General features: G+C 49.6%; 1 protein-coding gene across 1 annotated transcript in view; it reads right to left on the reverse strand.

The window, feature by feature from the left end:
• Positions 1 to 8,790: 8,790 nt before the first annotated feature.
• Positions 8,791 to 20,425, reverse strand: part of APBA1 (amyloid beta (A4) precursor protein-binding, family A, member 1) — a 230,240-nt gene continuing 218,605 nt past the window's right edge. Inside the window, exons 11-13 of the mRNA XM_011948894.1 lie at positions 16,238 to 16,357; positions 13,982 to 14,122; positions 8,791 to 12,639 (exon numbers count right to left, since the gene is read on the reverse strand). Coding sequence (XP_011804284.1) covers positions 12,568 to 12,639; positions 13,982 to 14,122; positions 16,238 to 16,357 — 333 coding nt within the window. The 3' untranslated portion in view covers positions 8,791 to 12,567. The remainder of the gene's footprint in view (positions 12,640 to 13,981; positions 14,123 to 16,237; positions 16,358 to 20,425) is intronic.

Below are 20,425 nucleotides of genomic sequence, written 5' to 3' on the forward strand. Positions count from 1 at the left end.
AGCCGATTTCGAGCAGAGGACTAACTACTTCAGAAGCAGGGGGCAGAACTTGCTCTCTGATTGGGTGTGAGAGAGACGCAAGAGTCAAAGTTCAATTCAGCCTCACCTCTTCAGCCCTCCTCAGTGCAGCTGCCCGAGCGGTCCTGTTAAAACAAGTCAGATCACATCCTCCTCTGCTCACTGCCCCCCAGTGGCTCCCATCTTGCTTAGCATAAACACCAGTATCCTTAGAGTCACTTCACAGCATCAACTTTCCCACCCTTCCTAGGGTTCTCTCTCAATTCAGGGCCTCTTCCCCTCTCCCTCTCACCCTCCCTCCCTCGGCTCTCACTTCCTGGAACAGACCTAGGAGTTCTTTCCTCGGGACCTTTGTCCCTGCCAGCCGCCTGCCTGTTTTGCCCTCTCAACTCCTTCAAGACTTTTTTTTTTTTTTTTTTCAGACGGAAGTCTGCCTCTGTCGCCCAGGCTGGAGTGCGGGATCTCAGCTCACTGCAAGCTCCGCCTCCCGGGTTTATGCCATTCTCCTGCCTCAGCCTCCCAAGTAGCTGGGACTACAGGCGCCCGCCACCTTGCCCAGCTAGTTTGTATTTTTTAGTAGAGACGGGGTTTCACCGTGTTAGTCAGGATGGTCTCGATCTCCTGACCTCGTGATCCGCCCGTCTTGGCCTCCCAAAGTGCTGGGATTACAGGCTTGAGCCACTGCGCCCGGCCAACTCCTTCAAGTCTTGACTCCAATGTACCGTTTTCAGTGGGGCCTTTTCTGGCCACCCTCTCCAAATATATCCCTCTAGAACTCTTACCTTTTCCCTGCTTATTTTTTTTCTCTTTGCACACTCCACAACTTAATACAACGATCTCTTTTACTTATTTAACTTGAGTTTTTGTCTCCCTCGCTGGAATATAAGTAGCAGGAAAGCAGGGATTTTGTTCAGTGAGGTCTTCTCAGCTCCCGGCACAGAATTAACCTCAGATGTTTGCTGATTGACTGAATGACCATAATCTAAGAACCCAAACATTCCATTTACCACAAAAAGACCATCATACTTACTCACCGCTTAGTGAAAGGCACGTATTTGATGGCTAGACTTCTTTCAATAGTAAACTCTCTTGGTACATTTTCACATTATTTCTTGGTCACTTTGTTTTCGGGGACAGCATAATTTAGAGACTAGAAATTGCGGGCAGGTGGTGGTAAACGGGGTCCGGTCTCCGGCCAACGGGAGGATGGGGGCCAGTAGGGCCGTCAGATCTCACCGCGAAGGTGCAGTGCTTGGCTAGATGGTTCCAGCGCGGTTCCCACCTCCTGGGGCGCGGGTGGGGGTGGGGGGCGTTACTCACAGGGCGCTGGCTGCTCCCGTGGCGGTTTATGGCCTGTGTGGCCTGGACGTTGTCCATGACACTATTATTGTCCAAGACATTCTCCTAGCCGCCGTGGCAGTTCCGGTTCTGTTGGCAAAGGCGCGGGTTCAAGGGGCGTAGACCGTTTTCCCCTGGGGGCTTCTGGGGATCCAGCACCCACCGGAGAGGCGGCTGCAGGCTGACTCCACGCGCCACTCGGGCGAGCTGTGCTCGTGTCTCCCCGGGCCCTCCCCGCTTCTGGTGCAGAATGGAGCCTCCGGCATCCCAGGCTGGGAAAAACGCGACCCCCATTAGATTGGCTGGGACCCCCAGGATCCCAGCTACTGGGAGCCGCTGCGCTGGAGGGAACGTTCTGGAACGTGGGGTGGAGTCCGTGGACGCTTCCCTCTCTGCCTCTGGGCTCCAGCCTGATGTCTCCTCCCTGCCTAATTAATTTTCGAATGGAAATAACCTGAGGAGTAAAGCAGCGGAAGCGGGCGTCGTATTCCACGCCCACCCTCGCCTACTGTAGATCAGCTGAGAGAACACGGCTTTCTCTATTGCTAAAGGGAACTGAGGATGGAGGGGGAAGGGGACTGGGAAGTTCCGGGGGAGGGAATCTAGACCACGCCAGGCCCCAGACTCCTTTCCCGGCAGCGCCGACGTCCTGGGGCTTATTGAAATCGTTGCTGTATTCCCCCGCGGCCCACCAGGTGGCTGTAGCGGGTCACACATTGGGCTAGAGAAGGCCAGGAGAGCCAGGGCCAGAGAAACGCCTCGTCCACCTCCAAGCAGGGCCAGTCCCAGTAGCCTGTGGGGACGTCAGACTAGGACGTGGGCCACCGAGGCTTCTAGAATCATCGTGGCTAACAGCCATGGAACGATCGACACGGGCCTTGCTTGCATCCGCAGCTCCCAGCACTGTGGCTGGCACCAAGCAGTGCTCCGAAGCGCCTTTCTTGGCAGGAAGGCTGAAGGGTGAGAATGCAAGCGAGCAATGAACAGCAGTTTCCAGCTGCCATCACCCAGAGCTGTTCTTTAGTCAAGAGTGAAATAAAATAGAATAAAATGGAACTGAAAATGGACTTGCTCCCTTGGGCCCCATGTCTAACTCTAGCCTACCTTTCCTGTCAAACTGTGGGTTGGGTGTGCTCCCTACGGCCAAATCATCCCTCTCCCTGCCCCCTGCTACCCGGTGCAAGCCAGCAGACTAGCAACAACGTGTGTGAGCTGCACCAGCCCCTGGCGCTGCGGGGACCCACAGTGCATTTTGGCTGATGCTTCCTATCTGCCCTCCAAATCTCACCTAAACCTCTCCTACAGCCCTCATTTGGAAGCATACAGGGAGGGAAGTCTGGAAAACAAAGTTCTAGCCTAGTTAAGTTGACTTGATGGAATGCCACCATGCTTGCTTGATGCTTCTGTGCTAGGTGGGGATCTCCTCACCCTGCTGTTCCAGGTTTCGTTGCCTCTGCATGGAAAGCTGTTTTTCAACCCTGGGACCTGGAAAGCTCCTGTAGCATATTCAAAACCCTGCACGAATCTCACTTGCTCTGAGAAGAACTCCCGGACCCTTCCCCTCCAGGACTAGTTCTGTACCTTGTACGCAATGACTGTGTCTACTGCACATGCTAAATGCTCAAGGACAGAGTCACTAATGGTTGGAACAACTGAGCCAAGTTGTGCCCATTGCATAGGTGAAGAACTGGAGGCACAGAGTGGTTGAGTAGCTTGCCAAGATCACACAGTGACAATAGGTAGGAAAGCTGTAATTTGAACCCCGGTCTGTGACTCCTCTTCTAATTATAACCCACAGTCACTAGAAAGTCAAGGAAGATTTGGCTCCTGCCCATAAGAAACTGCAATTAGCGGAGGGGAAAGAGGTGGTTAAGGTAGTAAGCAGCAAGTCAGTTGTGCTATGTCTGAGATTGACAATAGGAGCAGAATGTGGAGTGGGCCCTGGAGAAGCGTCCAGGGTAGGAATGAGGTTGTGTTTCCTCCTTCCCATCTCCCACTTCCTGCAGTGGTAGCCTCAGCCTTCTAGGAATGGCTTCTACCCAGCTGGAGGAAGGGACTAGAAGGCAGCAGTTATCTATGCTGCTTGCTGGGCCACTGTCACAAAGACTCTGGAGCTGGCCTGAGAACTGGGGTCACAGCAGTGCGCTCAGCCTGCCTCCAGGGCCTCCTGCGTCTGGCGGGTAGGAAGATGAGGTCTGCATTGTTGTCTGTCAGCAGCTGGGATCATACAAAGGAGCATTAGCCTGGGGGCCAGGGAGTGAGGTTCTAGCTGTCCGCTCACTGTGTAGTCTCCAGCAAGTCCTACCCCTGTTGGGGTCTTTAGTTTCCTTATCTGGAAAACAAGGCGTCTGGGATGGGTGGCCAAGGCTCCTCCTTCACTCAATCGCCTGCGAATCTTGGCAGTTATCTGGATTTGGCACTTCTCATGTAACTCCACCAGAGGGCGCCAAATCATAGCTCTTACCAACTTGGTTCCTGAAGCGGGTGTCTAGTGGGGAGGGCTCAGAGGAGGTGGAGTGTGAGTTGACTGTGATAAAGTGTGTGGAAGCAATTAGCAATTAAGTGTATGTGAGAGTGAGTGTGTGTGTGTGTGTGTGTGTGTGTGTGTGTGTGTGTAGAGCACCAAAGCTCCTATAACCACCTATATCTCCCACCACCACCCTCTGCCTGCTGGCTGCATCTTCAGCCACTTGAATTCTCCTTTCTTAACTCCTAGGGCCGCCTCCACGCCCTGCCCGAAAGGCCTGGCCTCAGGGTCTTTGTCCTTGCTGTCCCTTTAGCTTGGAACACGCATCCCTAAGGCATCCACAGGGCCCTCCCTCACTTCTTCTTCATGAGGCCTTCCTAACCAACCTACATAAAATAGCCACCCTCAAACTCATTCTATGCTTTAGTTAAAATCATCTTTTAAAAACTGTGGTAAAATATACCGCAACATAGAAAGTACTATTTTAACCATTAATTTTTAAAATAAAAATACAGTTAAATGCATATAACATAAATTTCCCCATCTTAGCTATTTTTAAGTGCATAATTCAGTAGTGTAAAGGACATTCACATTGCTGTGTAATCAGTCTGCAGGGCTCTTTTTTTTCTGACAAAACTGGAGTTCTGAACCTACTTAACAATAACTCCTCATTTTCTCCTTCCCTTGGCCCCTGGCAACCACTCCTCTACTTTCTGTCTGTAAGAATTTGACTATATTAGGTATCTCATGTAAGTGGAATCATACAATATTTATCTTCTTGTGACTGGCTTATTTCACTTAACATAGTGTCCTTCCAGTAGCGATAAACCCTTATGCTAGCATGTGCCCGAATTTCCTTTCTTTTTAAGGCTGAATGAATAATACCCCACTGTGTGCCTGTACTATGTCGTGCTGGCCACTCATCGAGGGACACTTAGGCTGCTTCTGTCTTTGGCTGTTGTGAATAATGCTACCATAAATAGGGGTGTACAAATACCTGTTGGAGCTCCTGATTTCAATTATTATTATTATTATTATTATTATTTCTTTTTGAGACAAGGTCTCAGCCTGTTGCCCAGCCTGGATTGCAGTGACACAATCTTGACTCACTGTAGCCTCAACCTCCCAAGGCCTAAGCAATCCTCCCAATTCAGCTTCCTGAGTAGCTGGGACTCCAGACTTGCACCACCACATTCAGCTAACTTTATTTTATTTTTTTGTAGAGACAGCGTTTCGCTATGTTGCCTAGACTGGTCTGGAACTCCTGAGCTCAAATGATCCTCTTGTCTTGGCCTCCCAAAGTGCTGAGATCACAGGCATGAGCCATCACACCTGGCCCCTGCTTTCAATTCTTTTTCCATTTTATTTTATTTTATATTTTATTTTATTTTAAATAGGGTCTCCCTCTGTTGCCCAAGCTAGAGTGCAGTGTCCATGCTTTATTTTGTCTACAGGGCACTGATTACCATCCAACTGCCCTCCTCCTGCCAGCAGCTAGAGATGCAAATGATTCCTATTTGGTAGAAAGATAACCCTAAGGGTTATAATTGTATTGCCTTAAGGACATTAGCCAGTTTTATTTTATTTTATTTTTATTTTATTTTTGAGACGGAGTCTCACTCTGTCACCCAGGCTGTAGTGCAGTGGTGCAATCTCGGCTCACTGCAACCTCCGCCTCCCGGGTTCAAGCGATTCTTATGCCTCAGCCTCCCAAGTAGTTGGGATTACAGATGCCTACCACTATGCCTAATTTTTGTGTTTTTAGTAGAGGTGGGGTTTCACCACGTTGGCCAGGCTGGTTTCAATCTCCTGACCTCAGATGATCCACCCGCCTCGGCCTCCCAAAGTTCTGGGATTACAGGTGTGAGCCACCATGTCCAGTCACAACCAGTTTTACTTCTAACCTAGTAATTTTATTCTAAGATTCTTTTAAAATGTCTATAAATACTTAGGTCCTCCAAATGCTTTTTGGACCAACTTTGCCATCTTACTTGTCTCATCATTAATGATTAATAAATCTCTGATATGTGTTCATTCCGTCTTTGTTATGGGAGTTGGGTTTTTTAACTTTTAAAAAAGTATGCATTAGCATCCAGAAGTTTTTCCCAGGGGCTAAAATCTGCATTTAGATGAAATTCAGTACACCAGTAGTTTAGGACTTTGGGTGTTTGGGGGCGGCCTGCACTAAGCCATGCAAGTGCGTGGGGAGCCTCTTGAGTTGTGGCTCCCGTTGGTGTACCCAGGGGATCTGGAAATTCTAGGAAGCTTATGAGGACCTGGATCTGCTGGGCCCCAGGAACGGCCAGTACTTCCTTAGCAACCACTATGTGCCATGCACATTCTGAAAGCTTCCTATGTGTTAGCTTATCCTCACACAGTCTCCCTGAGATAGATACTAGTTTGCAGATGAGGAAACAAGCTCAGAGGGTTTAAGGAACTCTGAGGATCAGAGTTTAAGCAAAAATTATAGAAGAAAGACCTAAATAAAGTGGTTCTATGTGCATCAAGACGGTTGAGTGGGTTTTTTCCTCTAGTTCTGCAATTTAATCTAAGATCAAAGCCGAGAGGGGGAAGCTAAGATATAGTCTATGGTAGGAGCAACCTTCCCGTGGGGGCAGACCCCACCCACACAGGCAGACACCATCCATCAGGGGACTGTGGTCTCCTGTGGGACAGACGCACTTCCAGGGAGCTTGCTGAGAGGTGCCAGTTCAAAGACTAGACCCTTCCACCAGCTGCCTTCCCCCCTTCATCCTGGTGAAGTGAGAGGGGTATTGTCATTGGCGGGGGATGGGTGCAGAATTCAGGAAAGGAGCTACTTACTCGCCTCTCCACTCTGGGAGGCAAGGGAAGATTGACCTCAAGTCAAAGGAGGTGAACCCCAAGAGCATCACTGTGAAGGCTGGGGGCCCATGCCCTCCACTTGCCTCCCCACACACTGAACTGGGCACTGGTGACCATCTTATCTACGTGTGGCTGAGGGACCGGACCAGCAGAAGGTGCGGCGCTGTGCGTGGTGAGAGAGATAATAGAAAGCAGTGGCTCCAGGATGGGCAGGGGAGAGACAACCAGGGGTGCGCCTCCCTTCCTCTGAGGGTGAGGAGGATGGTTGCTGGATGTAGCAGGAGCTTGCCGGCTGGGGAGATGGTGGCTGCAGGCGGCTGGGGACACAACCTAGGTGGAAGAGGTGTGCACTTTAGAGGCATGTGCAGATTGGTACCAGTGTGTGGCCTGTTAGGAACTGTGCTACACAGCAGGAGGCGAGCAAAAAGTGAGCGAAGTTTCATCTGTATTTACAGCCACTCGCCATCGCTGGCTCATATTACTGCCTGAGCTCCGCCTCCTGTCAGATCAGCAGCAGCAGTAGATTCTCATAGGAGTGTGAACCCTGTCGTGAACTGTGCATGGGAGGGATCTAGGCTGCATGCTTCTTATGAGAATCTAATGCCTGATGATCTGTCATTGTCTCCCATCAACCCTAGATGGGACCATCAAGTTGCAGGAAAACAAGTTCAGGGCTCCCACTGAATTATACAGTTCACCACAGAACACTATATATTACAATATAACCATCATAGAAATAAAGTACACAATAAATACAATGTGCTTGAATCATCCCCAAACCATCCACCTCCCTGGCACCCGGTCTCTGGAAAAACTGTCTTCCACGAAACTGGTCCCTGGTGCCAAAAAGGGTGGAGACTGCTGCTTTAGAGGACTGTGGCTAAGGGGTCAGCTGGAAGATGGGGCCCAGGGCTCAGGGACCCCAAATGCCCGGTTGCTGCCGTTTGTCTTCATTGATCTCCTAGTCAGTGAACTAGATCAGCGGAATGAAACAGCAAGGCGAGGCCTGTGACCTTCCCAAGGGCAACTCCTAATGTAGGGGAACCTCTGTGCACCTCCTGCCCATGCCCCTTCCCATAAAGGGACCCAAAGAAGGAGACAGGGAGGGAGGAAGGGAGGGAGCTGAGTGCAAGCCCTGCTCTCCCAGGGCAGTACGCAATTCCAGTCTGGGGATGGGGAAATGGAGCAGCCTGATGTGAATGAGAGATTGTGGTTTGCAAATCAATGGAAGAAAACCTGGAAGAAAAACATTTTAAGAATCCAAAGAGATAAAAAAATCTAACGCCGAGTTCATCCGTGTGCGATGACAAGCCCGTCCCAGGTGGGCGCAGGTGGGAGTCGTCGGAAAGCTGAGCGTAGTGCTTGAACCCTCTGTGCCCGTTTCTTCCTGTATAAAATGCAGACAATGATAATACAGCAAAAGCTTCTACCACTTAGAGGTGTTGTGGGGAGTTACCAAGTTCATCTCTGCAGGACGCTTGGCACGTGGAAGGTGCTATAAGGACTAGCTGTCATTCTCCAAATTGTGACTTCCCCCGACACCAGTTCAAGGTGCTTTCTTCCCACTTGATCCAACAGCATCTGCTTTGGAACAGGGCTGGACACTCTGTGTTGGGGAGCCCAGGGCCCCAGCATGCCCCTGGCAGCAGGGAGGGCATGCCTGGCAACCTTCAAAACGTGAATTTCCAAAGAGCACCAGGAGGAAATCTTCCAGAACCTTCTCACATGTGGGCCTCTCAGGGCGCTGTTTTCCACTGTCCACATAGGTCTTAGTCCCTTACAAAAAGGCACCTCCCTTATGGGAGATGACTGAGGTGGGGGAGAATTAATTCCTGTTTTCCTACCCTCATGGAGGATGTCAAGTATGAAATCCAGAGAATTTCTCTTTCTCCAGTTCAGTGTGTTCAAAGGAGACCCACAGGACCGGAGGATCAACTGGGACAGGAGAACACAGCCTTTCTTGTCTAAAACCAAGTCAGTTCCACAGAATTGGAAAAGCTCATTTAGAGAACTCCTGGGCTCTGGGCACCTGGAGAGTGGGTAGGAGCTAGTCTGTTAGGGAAAAGACAAACTCATCACACAATCCTGTGCCTTCCCTGCAACAAGAAGACACTTGGCCAGGCCAAGAGGTGAAGTTCTTGTTTATTGTTGCAGCAACTCTTATACAGACATTAGCGTTCAGTTAAATAAAGGAAGATAGCACAGTAAATACATCACAACCCCAAACCGGATGACTGTGGCCACGGTACAGAGGAGGGAGGGAGGGACCAGTGACCAGACTGTCGAGGAAGTACATTCAGTGGGTGTGCGGTGTCCACATTCCAGGCTCACGTGTAGATATATTTTATTTATATATTTATTTATATTTATATATAGATCATTGAGTTTTGTGTATACAAAGAACGATATTGTTACAAATACAATACTATACTTCTCCCGACGCTTTACAATAAGCTCTATTTCACCCTCTTTACAGAACAATAGTACAAGTTCATACTCTAGGTGCTGTGCTAAGTATGTACAAGAAATGTCATTCCCACACAGTCCTCACACACTGCCTTGATGGAGGGGAAGAAAGATCGAGTTGTGTGCTCAAGTCGACCCAGGCCAGGGAAGGAGACAGACATGAAACGCAAACCGACAGGCGGCCTGTGAATGTGAGTCAACACATCTAAGGAGGGGCAGCCCCTGGTTGTAAACATTGGTAACGGCTACACCACTGGGTCGAGGGACCCGGGAAGGGCTCTGTAGATGGTTTTCATCCGTGTGCGGGAGGTGTTGGTGCCCACAGGGTGAGGGGGGCAGAGGAGCGATGGGGGAGGTAGTAGGTTACTCTGGGACTCCCTGAAGGCGGTGTTGATGGGCAATGTTCAGAAAGCAAACCCGTGCACAGGGACCCGGCGCCCCTGCAATGCGCTCCTAGGAGCCTGCTCTGGCGAGGGAAGGTGTCGCTGGAGAAGTGGGCTCCAGGCATTGGTCTTTGGGGGTTTCTCCCTCTCGTGAACCCAAGGCTGATGGTGGCTCCCTGAAATGCTCACATTGGAGAAGAGGCAGGGTGAGTTCTGGTGCCTCTGCCTGGACCAGGACGGGGAGGTGAATGTGGGAGTCCATCCCCAAAGCTGAGCTACCAGCACGTCCTGGTGGAGCAGCCACAGCGGCTCTGTGCCCTCGCAGCGTTTGGGAAGGCTGCTCTGTACATAGCCTTCCCGTTACATGGGGTATTTAGATATTTACATATATAACTATATATACTGGGATGACAGAAGGGAAGACCACCACTTCTCTTGGGACTTTCAAAAAATCTAGCGACTCACTTTTGAGACTCTGGCTGCTGGGGCGACCATACCTAGGCTCACTCCCTTGGCCCAGTGGTAGCGGGAAAAAGAACCCACTTCAGTTGGGTGGACCTGTACCGAGCTCCAGCAACTTCCACTCACTGGGTGTGAAGACACACCTGGATTAACACAAAAGAATGTGGTGGACAAATCATCTCACTCTTACGTTACAATGTCAGTCCTCCAGGAGAGCTTGCAGAATTGGCTTTTTCAGCACCTCTCAAAGTTTACAAGGTTTTTGTGCAATAGGAATAGAAAGTATATTCTCTCCTTGAGGTGAAGATAGGTAACTGTTATATGCAGGTTGTACAGGGACACACTACTGGAGTTCTGTCCCCTGGCCAATCGTGGGCGGGCCTCTGTGGTGCTGCCCAGGTGCCTGGGGACAGACAGGCATGAGCCCCTGCAATGATTTTCCAAGGCTCCTGATGCCTGAAATGCCACCAGTAACACTTCATTCCTGTTCTATCCACTCTTATTGGCAGAGGAAAGATGAACTGGCTGGTGACTCTTTAGTGTCTCATTGTATCACCAGATACTCTACAGCAAATGGAGAACCCAGGCCATGGTTCCTTCCTGGTACTCACGTTTGTGATGGGTTGACCTTGGGGCTGGTCTCCCAGTAACATTCTGTAAAGCACCCTTCAAAGAAGTCCTGGGGAGCTTTATGGCCCATCCCAGAGCCCCTGGCCCCACCCTGTGCCACTCTCTGCAGTGGCAGAAGCCCCTTTCCCCACAGGGCACCTGGGCAGCCAGCGGCCTCCCTTCCTTAAGGCTCCTTTGTAGCACAGTGAAACTGAGAGTTCCGCTGCTCATTCCTTTCAAGCATTGCGCTTCCCTGATTCTAAGCAGAAAACTCAGAAGGTATAGAGATCTCAGGGAGCTGATCACAGAGCTCTCTGGTTGAAGTCTCTTGTCCCTAATCTTGTTATAGTCACTTTTCTCCCTCCTTAGAATCCCTCCATTCTCTCTATAAATACATGCTATCCAACATTTGCTCACTGAGTTCCTATTTCCATAGACACAACATAAATATCCTGGATGCAGAGAACAGGGACTATATTAATTACAAAATATATTAGTTTCTCTTCCCCTGTCTCTACTGAGGTCATGAATGAAACAAAACAAAAGCAAAGCCAAATCACACCTCACATGAAAACAAAATGCTCTTTGGACCAAGTGAAAACTGGCTCAGAATTATAATATTACTAAAACATCTACACTGAACTGAGACAGAAGCCATAAATATGAGGCACCTGATGAAAACACAGAACATTCCACACCAGCTGAAAATGCTCTCAGGCCCACAAGGCAGCAAGAGGGTGTTTATGGGCCACATCTGGGGATTCTGAGGCATAACTTGAGGTTGCTATTGTCCCCTTAATTTTGTGGCTTATGTACTGTTCTGGCCTTTCCAATATCACATGCTGCCTAGTGGCCCTGAGCAAAGAAAGCTGGTCTTGCCTTGGGCCAGGAAACAAGACACAATTGCACCTGGAGCTCGCCTTCTGGGGAACAGTCCCTCCTTCCCAGACCCCTGGGATGTGTGATCGGCAGGAAGGGAAGTCCAGGAGGAGGATGCTTTAAACCAAGGTGGTGCTGGAGGGGCTGGGCCTCAGCTGCAGAGAGGGCAGGTCTCTCAGAATGAGGCTGAGCAGCCCCTGCCCTCCTGGCCACCTGCCAGGGAAGGGGCCACCCAGAGAGGTGGGTTTCCAGGGGATCTGTGTGCCTAATCTTCAGCTTGTCTCATTGGTGGTGGGAGCAGGGAAGGGTGATATGCAAATGGGACTGTGTGTGTGAGAGATACAGAGAGAGAAGCAGACAGTACCTGCCTGACTATATCTAATGGTTGATAACTTCAGGACAACCTGGCAAAGCTTCAGATGCCCCATGAATTGCCAAGCTCTCTGTGACACTATGATGTCCTTGCCCAAGGCAGTTATTTCCCCTTTTATCCTGGGGTCAGAAGGCTTGTATTAGAAAACACACATATGTTGAAGTCAAAACTAGCAATAGAAGAGGTTTAAGGTTGGCTCAGAGATTCTGGGAGGAAATAATGTATGGTGCCCCAACTACAAGGCAGGCAGTGCATAACCTTAATGGTGTGGGCTGGCCCGGGGTACTACCACATTCCCACAGACAAACTCAGAGAGCAGAGATCAGCAACTGGGTTTTAGGCACTGCTGAATCAGCTGCTTCACTGCCCTGGGAGCTCCTTCTAAGAGGTCTTCACCTCTTGGGAAGGGAGGATTCCCCCTTAGGCAGTGACAGCCCACCCCTGGACACACCCAGAAGGCCCTCCAGGATGGTCCTGGGTCGGTACCAGGTGGATGCTGGCTGCTCTCCATCCTCAAGGGAGTGCATACGAACCTTCCCTGGTATTTAAAAAAAAAAAAAAAAGCGAATCGGAGAGAGTAAAGAGGTCCTTGCGGATTCTTCTCTTCCTGTGTAAAACCGAATGCTGGGCGCAAGAGGGGAATGTCTCAGTGGACACAGGGATGCAGCACGAGAAACACAACCACGATGAGGAGAGTCCTCCATGCATGTCACCGCGTGCGGCCGCAGTCAGATGTAAACGGGCTGCTCCTGGGCTGTCAGCAGCCTGTACATGGCGGCTGGCATTGTCTTCATGTGAATCTGAGGGTACAGAACACACTTTAGTGGGGGCTGAGGCTGGGGGCTGGCTGCATGGGCACTGCCCAGGGCCGGCGAGAGATGCAGTGCCTCTCCCATAGAGGGCTTTGAAGATACCCCCCTACTGCCTAGTCACCACCAGGGACCGGACCCAGGGTGGCCTCCAGGAAGGGTAGAATCCACTGACTTTCTCAAAAGCTTAGTGGTGACAGAAATGAACAACAAAAACCAGGCAAGGCTTATTTCTCAGTCAAATGCTCTTGCTCTCACCAGACCCTACCCTTTTAAAAGCGAGAACTCTGAAAATGGAGGGAGAAGGGCTCGAGGCTTCTTAGGGTACCTGCCTCCCTCACCTCTCTTGGCAGATAAGGCAAGGATGACAAATCAGCCCTAGAACAGTAGTGATGACTGACAGCAGTGATGGATGACAGCAGTGGTGACTGACAGCAGTGATGACTGACAGTGCGATGGCTGACAGCAGTGATAAATGAATGACAGCAGTGATGACTGGCAACAGTGATGAATGACAGCAGTGTTGACTGACAGCAGTGATAAATGAATGACAGCAGTGATGACAGCAGTGACAAATGACAGCAGTGATGACTGACAGTAGTGATGAATGACAGCAGTGATGACTGATAGCAGTGATAACTGACTGACAGCAGTGATGAATGATAGCAGTGATGACTGACAGCGGTGATAACTGACTGACAGCAGTGATGATTGACAGCAGTGAGAAATGAATGACAGCAGTGATGACTGACAGCAGTGATAAAATGAATGACAGCAGTGATGACTGATAGCAGTGATAACTGACTGACAGCAGTGATGACTGACAGCAGTAATGACTGACTGACAGCAGTGATGAATGGCAGCAGTGATGACTGATAGCAGTGATGACTGACTGACAGCAGTGATGATATGTCACGCCACACTGCACTGGGGTCACACCTTTGGAGGGCCACTTTGTTGATTTGACTTGGGTCTAAGAGTTAAATCTTTTAAATACATTTGGGGAGATTAACTGGGGAAAATGGAGGCAACTTAGGCAACTGTACAGAAAAGCAACAGAAAGCTGAGTGCTGAAAAGAGAAGGTGAGCACATCAGATGAAAGAGAAGGCTGAGGGTGACCTTATTCCATTTCATGGAGGAGCTCCAGGACAACCGCTTGCAAATGTGTTTGGCATTTGGTCAGAGACAGATAGGTGTGCTTGTTGGGGAGTGTTCAGGATTGGAAACTCAGGGAGCTTTCCCAGAAGGACTGCTCAGGGCCACAGTGGGCATATGAGGCAGGGGCACCAGATGCGGCCCTCAGCACCACCCCCAGCCCTGGATCTCTCCTACCTCCCCAACAGCATTGGAGAGAATGTGGACGATCTTCTCGTGGGGGGTGGCCACGACGCTCTGTCCATTGATTTCAATGATCCGGTGCCCCACACGGACGCCTCCTCTCTCAGCTATTCCCCCTCTCATGAGGCTGCAGATCTGCCAGAGTCAAAGGCTGTGTTACCTTCATGGCAGAGAGTGTGGCCGGGCTGGAAGGCCGTCTTTCCCGAAAGCCCCGCCCCTGCACTCTGCTCTTGGAGAAACTGACATGGTTAGGCTTTGGGCATTTAACTCTCTTAGTGTTTTTTCACAAAAAAATAGGTGCTGTTGGTCCACATGGCCACCTTGTTCATGTGGCTTGCACAGAGACTGTAGCACATCACTGTTTTTATGGCACACTGAATTCTACTTCTCATCTCAGCTGGGGCTGGGTAAAAAGGGCCATTTGGGCCTGTTGCAGAGTTGCCAGTGTTTTCAAACTGTTAGCCTGTGTGACACAGGTTAGTGTTAGTTCCCGCAGTCATGACTGGGACTCAAGCACTCAAGCACCAAAGTGTTTAATGCAGCAGACTGTTTTTAGGGTCACAATTGCCTGAGCCACCGTGGGGCTGGAACTCCACTCTGTGTTCCAAAGTGTGGCTGGCTGGGAGGGAGAGGCTCCTTTAGAGCTTCCCAATTCAGCGGCCCCTGTACAAACTCCCTTCCCACAGAAACGACAGTGAGGCCAGATTTTGTGATGGCACAGTCAGCCACCACAGTGACCCGAGGCTGCAGGCAGGGCTGATGGGCCCTCCACCCTCACCTCACACACACTGCAACATAACTTTTCCTAAAAGAGTAGGTCTGAATTTACTAAGTTGGCTTTTCATTCCAGACCATGCACCTTTATTTAAAGTGGATGCAGACAAGATTGCAAGTGACATCTTGCAGCAACATGCTGTGTGATTCTGTGAGTGTGTGGCCCAGTTGCTCTGTTAGCTAGTCTGGGGTCAAAACACTCCTTAGGTGTTTTTCCAGTGGACCCACAGGTGTTAACAACTCCTTGTTCATATCCGAACTTTTAATACTATTTAACTATGAACAAAGCAAACAAGTACATGTACAAACCAATGAAAAGATGATCTCAGAGTTAAACTGTAAAGAGTCAGCCTAGGTCCTCTCCTAATAGGCAAACTAGGCTACTCAGGTAGGAAGAATGCAGAAAGTGGGACGGGATATTTCAACCCCAAATGGGAAGTTCAAGGGTATTTCTAAACCTTAAAATGTATTTGGAATGATATTTTAATTATCTAGGACACTTTTTTTTTTTTTTTTTTTTTTTGAGACAGAATCTAGCTCTATCGCCTAGGCTGGAGTGCAGTGGCACAATCTCTGCTCACTGCAACCTTTGCCTCCCGGGTTCAGGTGATCCTCCTGCCTCACCCTCCTGAGTAGCTGGGATTACAGGTGTCTGCCACCACACCTGGCCAATTTTGTAGTTTTAGTAGAGGCTGGGTTTTGCCATGTTGGCCAGGCTGGTCTTGAACTCCTGGCCTTAAGTGATCCATCTGGCTTCGCCTGAAGCCCAAGGTTTGAATGATCACTCAAACACCACACTGTGTGAGTCCCAGCTGTGACTGTGGGAACTCAGCCGGCCCCTGTACCGTACCACCCCAGGCTTGGGAGTCAGCTGCTCTGTGGGGACTCTGTGCCGCCTGGGTGGACAGCCCAGAGGCGAGGAGGCTCTTGGAGGGTGCATCCCAAACTCTCAAGCTAGCAGCCAGGAGGACAGCCCTGCATGTCACAGAAATGCTGGGTTCTGGGTGGGAATCTCCGCCGAAGGGACTGTGTCCAGAGAGGGAGCTGAGCCTACTTCATCCACTTATGTCTTTCTTGATGGATTCCTTCAGGGAACAAATTGACTTAAAAAAAAAAAAAAAGAAAATCAAAGGCCCTGTAATACCAGCACTTTGGGAGGCGGAGGCAGGCAGATCATGAGGTCAGGAGTTCAAAACCAGCCTGGCCAGTATGGTGAAATCCCGTCTCTACTAAAAATACAAAAATTAGCTGGGCAGAGTGGCACATGCCTGTAGTTCCAGCTACTCAGGAGGCTGAGGCAGGAGAATCCCTTGAATCCAGGAGGTGGAGGTTGCAGTGAGCTGAGATCGTGCCACTGTACTCCATCTTGGATGACAGAGCAAGACTCTATCTCAATTAAAAAAAAAAAATCAAAGGCCATGCTACATTTTTATTTGTCAACCTTGTGGAAAAGGATGTGGAAGGTGTTCTACTTACAATTCCGTTCTGGACACTGAAACCCAGCTGGTAGCGAAGGTCTGGTCTTCTGATTAACACGGTGGTGACCGGAGGACATCTCACAATGTTCAGCTTGACTCGGGATTGATTCTTTAAGCCCTTAAACATGAATAAAGTACAGTGGGTATGGTGACCACTGAGGCAGACAGAATAAACAACAGCAGGCAGCACCAAAGGCAAAAGAAGCTGCACTGAGTCTTCCGAAGGACCCACTGCCTGCCTGCAGGCCTTCAGTGCCCGGGCTGGTACAGTCACTGCTCGGCTTCACCTACCCAGGGAAGATGCCACATGGTGCAGATGGAGCCCTTTCAGCCCATGCACAGATGGGGTTCCTGTGGGCAATGCCTTCCTTTTGGGAAGTGGACTAGGTTCAGGGGATCTGATCAAAGTACTTGCGCAACTATGAGGAAGTGTCAGAAGTACTTTTTGACTTCAAAGATGAAGGAGGCACACTATTTCCCCCAGCCAGGAAAGACACGAGTGGGAAATGGATTTTCTTTCTGGAAGGCAAACTCTAGCAATGATTCCTCTTCTAATAGAGGACATCTAACTCACAGCAACTGGCCTGATTCATCATGGCTCTTTTCTCTGGTCTCTGATGCTCCTCTTTCCCCTTCTTTCTGCCAGTTAGAGATTTTACAGCTATCAACATTCCCACAGCAACCAGGGACTCCAGTCAGTGTGTGCATCCTTGGGAGAATGGGGAGGGTTGCAGGATGGGTGTTGATGGAGAAGGAAGGGGAAGAAATACGACTTGCAGACTGTTGTTTCATGATCCCTGATGACACACCTCTCCCTCTAAATTAAAATGGAGCACAAAGGGAAAGCTGATCTTTGACTACAGCAAGGGACTAGTTTCAGTGACTGTGTAGAAAGCTTCCACCTCGGTGTATCGCAGGCTCCTGCTCCTGTCCCCTGATCAGACTCACAGCTGTGAGAGAAGCCCTGGTGTGCTCAGAAGCATCTTTAGAAAACCATCACAAAGCTGCATCTGCCCTAAGCTGGGCAGTGGGAAGGTTTGCTCCTGCAGGCCCGACCACCGACTTGTCAGCTTCATCCTAGAGGAGGGTGCTAGGCAAAAGGAACTCAGCCCTGAAACAAATGTCCGTTTTCCAGTCTCCCCAGGGTGCCTGCTCTGCCTCAACAAACTCCTGATTGCCAGATGGGATAGAAGGAGTGGCCAATAGCAGGTGCCTTCCCACCCTTTTCAAGTCATGGTATGCAGGAGAATCTTGTTTGCATGCTGGGGTAAACGGACCACACTGATGTAGCTGGAGGCCCTGCAGTCCCTGGCCCTGCTACAAGAGCTGAGGCAGCGTGGGTGAGAGCCCTCAGTGGGAAGCACCTGCCCGACTGGACTCCCATCTACATGGCCAGCTGTCTGGGAAACTGCTCAAGAGCAGCCCCAGGCCCACTCCTCCAAAGGGAGCTGTAGGGTGGGTGGGAGGAGAGGTGGGTAACTTTTCCTCCAGGGGAGAACAGCTACCAGGGAATGAGGAGGCACTCAGGGAAAAGGCAAGCTCTGTTCTATCTAAGCCCACAGTGTCGCCCAGAGACAGCACCTGCTCAGGTCACAAGTGGGTCCAGTTTGTGCCCTCTATGAGTGAAGTGGAAAGAGAACCTGGAAAGAACAGTAACAAATCCACAAAAAGCATGCATGAAGGGTGATCGTCTGCCTCTTATTCTATAAATAGAATTCTGCAAATTCCACAGCCACTACTGCTGTCACTCCTTGACCAGTCTACCAAATCTTTTTCAGTGCGAGGTCAGGACTTACATTTCACATTTTAAAGATGAAGACATAGACATGGAGCTTGCTTTGTCCAAGGGCTCTGTGGGGTCAGGACTGGAACTATGGATCCCTGCTCAGGCACCCTGCCTAGCAGAGGCGTGAAACTGGTGTTAGACAACTTCACTGCAAACAGAATCTGTAGCAAGAGTGCTTCTTGGAGTGGCAGAAATGACCAACACCCCTTCTGTATCTGAGTTGCAGAATATGCTTTAGATTGAGGGAGAGGTAAGGGCTATTTAGTCTCTGGTTATCCAGCTTTACCATGCTTGGCCAGCAGGTGTATACCAATGGCTCTTAACCCCCACACAGCAGCAGCAGCAGCAGCCCCTGGCCACTTTTTAGAAATGCAAATTCTGGGCTCTACCCAAGCCCCACTGAATCAGAAACCTAGGGGTGGGACCTAGGAATCTGTGGATGACAAGTCTCCGAGATGATTTGGGTGCATGCTCAATTTGCGAACAACTGGTGTGGACTACTACTGCTACTACTATTGTTCTAATGAATGGCCTCATCTGCATCCAGGTGGCTTAATTTCTCCACAGATGATTACATCCAAAGATGTCACTTTACTAGTCACACCTGCAGCTAGTGTGCTCAGTGAGAGCAGGTGCTGGCAAGGGTGGGGTGAGGGTGACATCTTGTGGGAAATTTTGTTAGCCCAGTCACTATACAGCTGACCCGTGGTCAGTCATCTGCATGTCTGTGTCATGCAGGAACACCCCTAAGATCACTGAGCATCAAAACCTACCCTGATGATGAAACTAATGGAACCAAAATGACTGTAACTACCTGTCATCGGACACTCACTGTTGTCTGGCATTGACCTGGAAAGGACAGGAGCTGTCTCATTTAATGTGGTGGTCATAATTATTCTATAAATATATTATAGAAGAGGAAACTAAGGCTCAGAGATATTAAATGACTCACTCACATTCACACACAGCAAGATTCAATCCTAGGTCTGTCCGCATTCAAAACGTGCAGTATTTCTACACCATAATGCCCCATATACACAACCGGAGAGAGTGTGTCTTTTGTGAATAAGGCTTGCTCCACAAAGATGCCAGGGTCAGCCACAGAACAAATCTGCGTCCCCAAATTCCAGCCTTGAATTGGGGCCATCTTTTTAGTTCACTTTCCTACGTGGCAAGAGATTTTTGGGGTTCCTGGTCCTCATAATCCCCCACCCCCTGGCTTCCCCACTGATATGGTTCTAGTTTCTGCTCCTAATGTGTGAATCTTGATGGAACTCAATTTCCCCGCTGTCAGCATCTGCTCCCCTAGTGCTTTGAATTCCTCTGCTTTCTGCAGGACTCCAGCCTCCCCATGGTTGTCACTCTGCTTGTGGCCTCGATGTACCATGCGACTTGGCATTCACACTCATGTGGCATCTCCTGGTGGTTTTGGAACATCTCCAGGGAACTGTTCTGGTTAAGGAAATGATTCCAAAGCACAGCAATGGAATGAATGTGATTCTCCCTGGGGAAATGAACATCTGCGAAGGATCCAGGCCTTCCATATGCAGCAGGTCCCATCGTCCCCATCAACAAAGGGAGATGCTCTGGCCTTCCGCTCCTATCAACAGGACCAGCACAGCCTGGTGAAGAGGACTCTCGTGGTGTCAGAAGACCTGAACTCAAGTTTTGTTTCTGCTACCCCAAGCAGTGGGATCTGAAGCCCTTTGCTCACCCTTCTCCCACCTCCATTTCCTCATCTTCACAACAAATGGTAAAGCTCGCTAACGTCTCTTGCAGTTCTAATTTCAATGACTGCACCCCCTTTAATGTGTTTATTCCTAAATGCCTTTGTCTGCAACACCAAATCTCAACCATTATGCTTAAACCTATTCCTGAAATTTAAAGTGGGCTTCTTTTGCAGGGCTGGGAGGTATGATGGAGAGCAGCTCAGACATTCATGCAGATATTTTTATCTGCTTTGAGTGCTTCCTCCTTCCCACCCACTTAATCAACCAATATTTACAAATCACTTGTCATGTGCCAAGAAATGTGTTAGGCACTGGAGATTCAGGGAAGTGCACCCTTTTTGGGGCTGGACAAGAGACATTATCGGTACTAAGCACAGGGCTGTGAGCCCAGAGGGGGCTTGAGTCCCTTCACCCTTTCCTTTCTCTCTAATCACAAACTAGGAGACCAGGAATTTGTGGGAAAGAAGAGAGATGAATGATGAAGACAGGAGTATGCTGTTGGAATCTCAACCCTTCAGGCAAAGCCACCTGCTTTAAATGTTTACACCTGTTAACCACTGATATTATTTAGGTACGCTTGTGTGATACAGAAATTGTTACCCAACATACCCAAAAGCAAGAGAATGACATTATCTTCTCAATGTTGCCTAAAAAACTTCACATTGCTCTG

Source organism: Colobus angolensis, unplaced genomic scaffold, assembly GCF_000951035.1.
Source record: "Colobus angolensis palliatus isolate OR3802 unplaced genomic scaffold, Cang.pa_1.0 Scaffold286, whole genome shotgun sequence".
Taxonomy (NCBI): Eukaryota; Metazoa; Chordata; class Mammalia; order Primates; family Cercopithecidae; genus Colobus; species Colobus angolensis.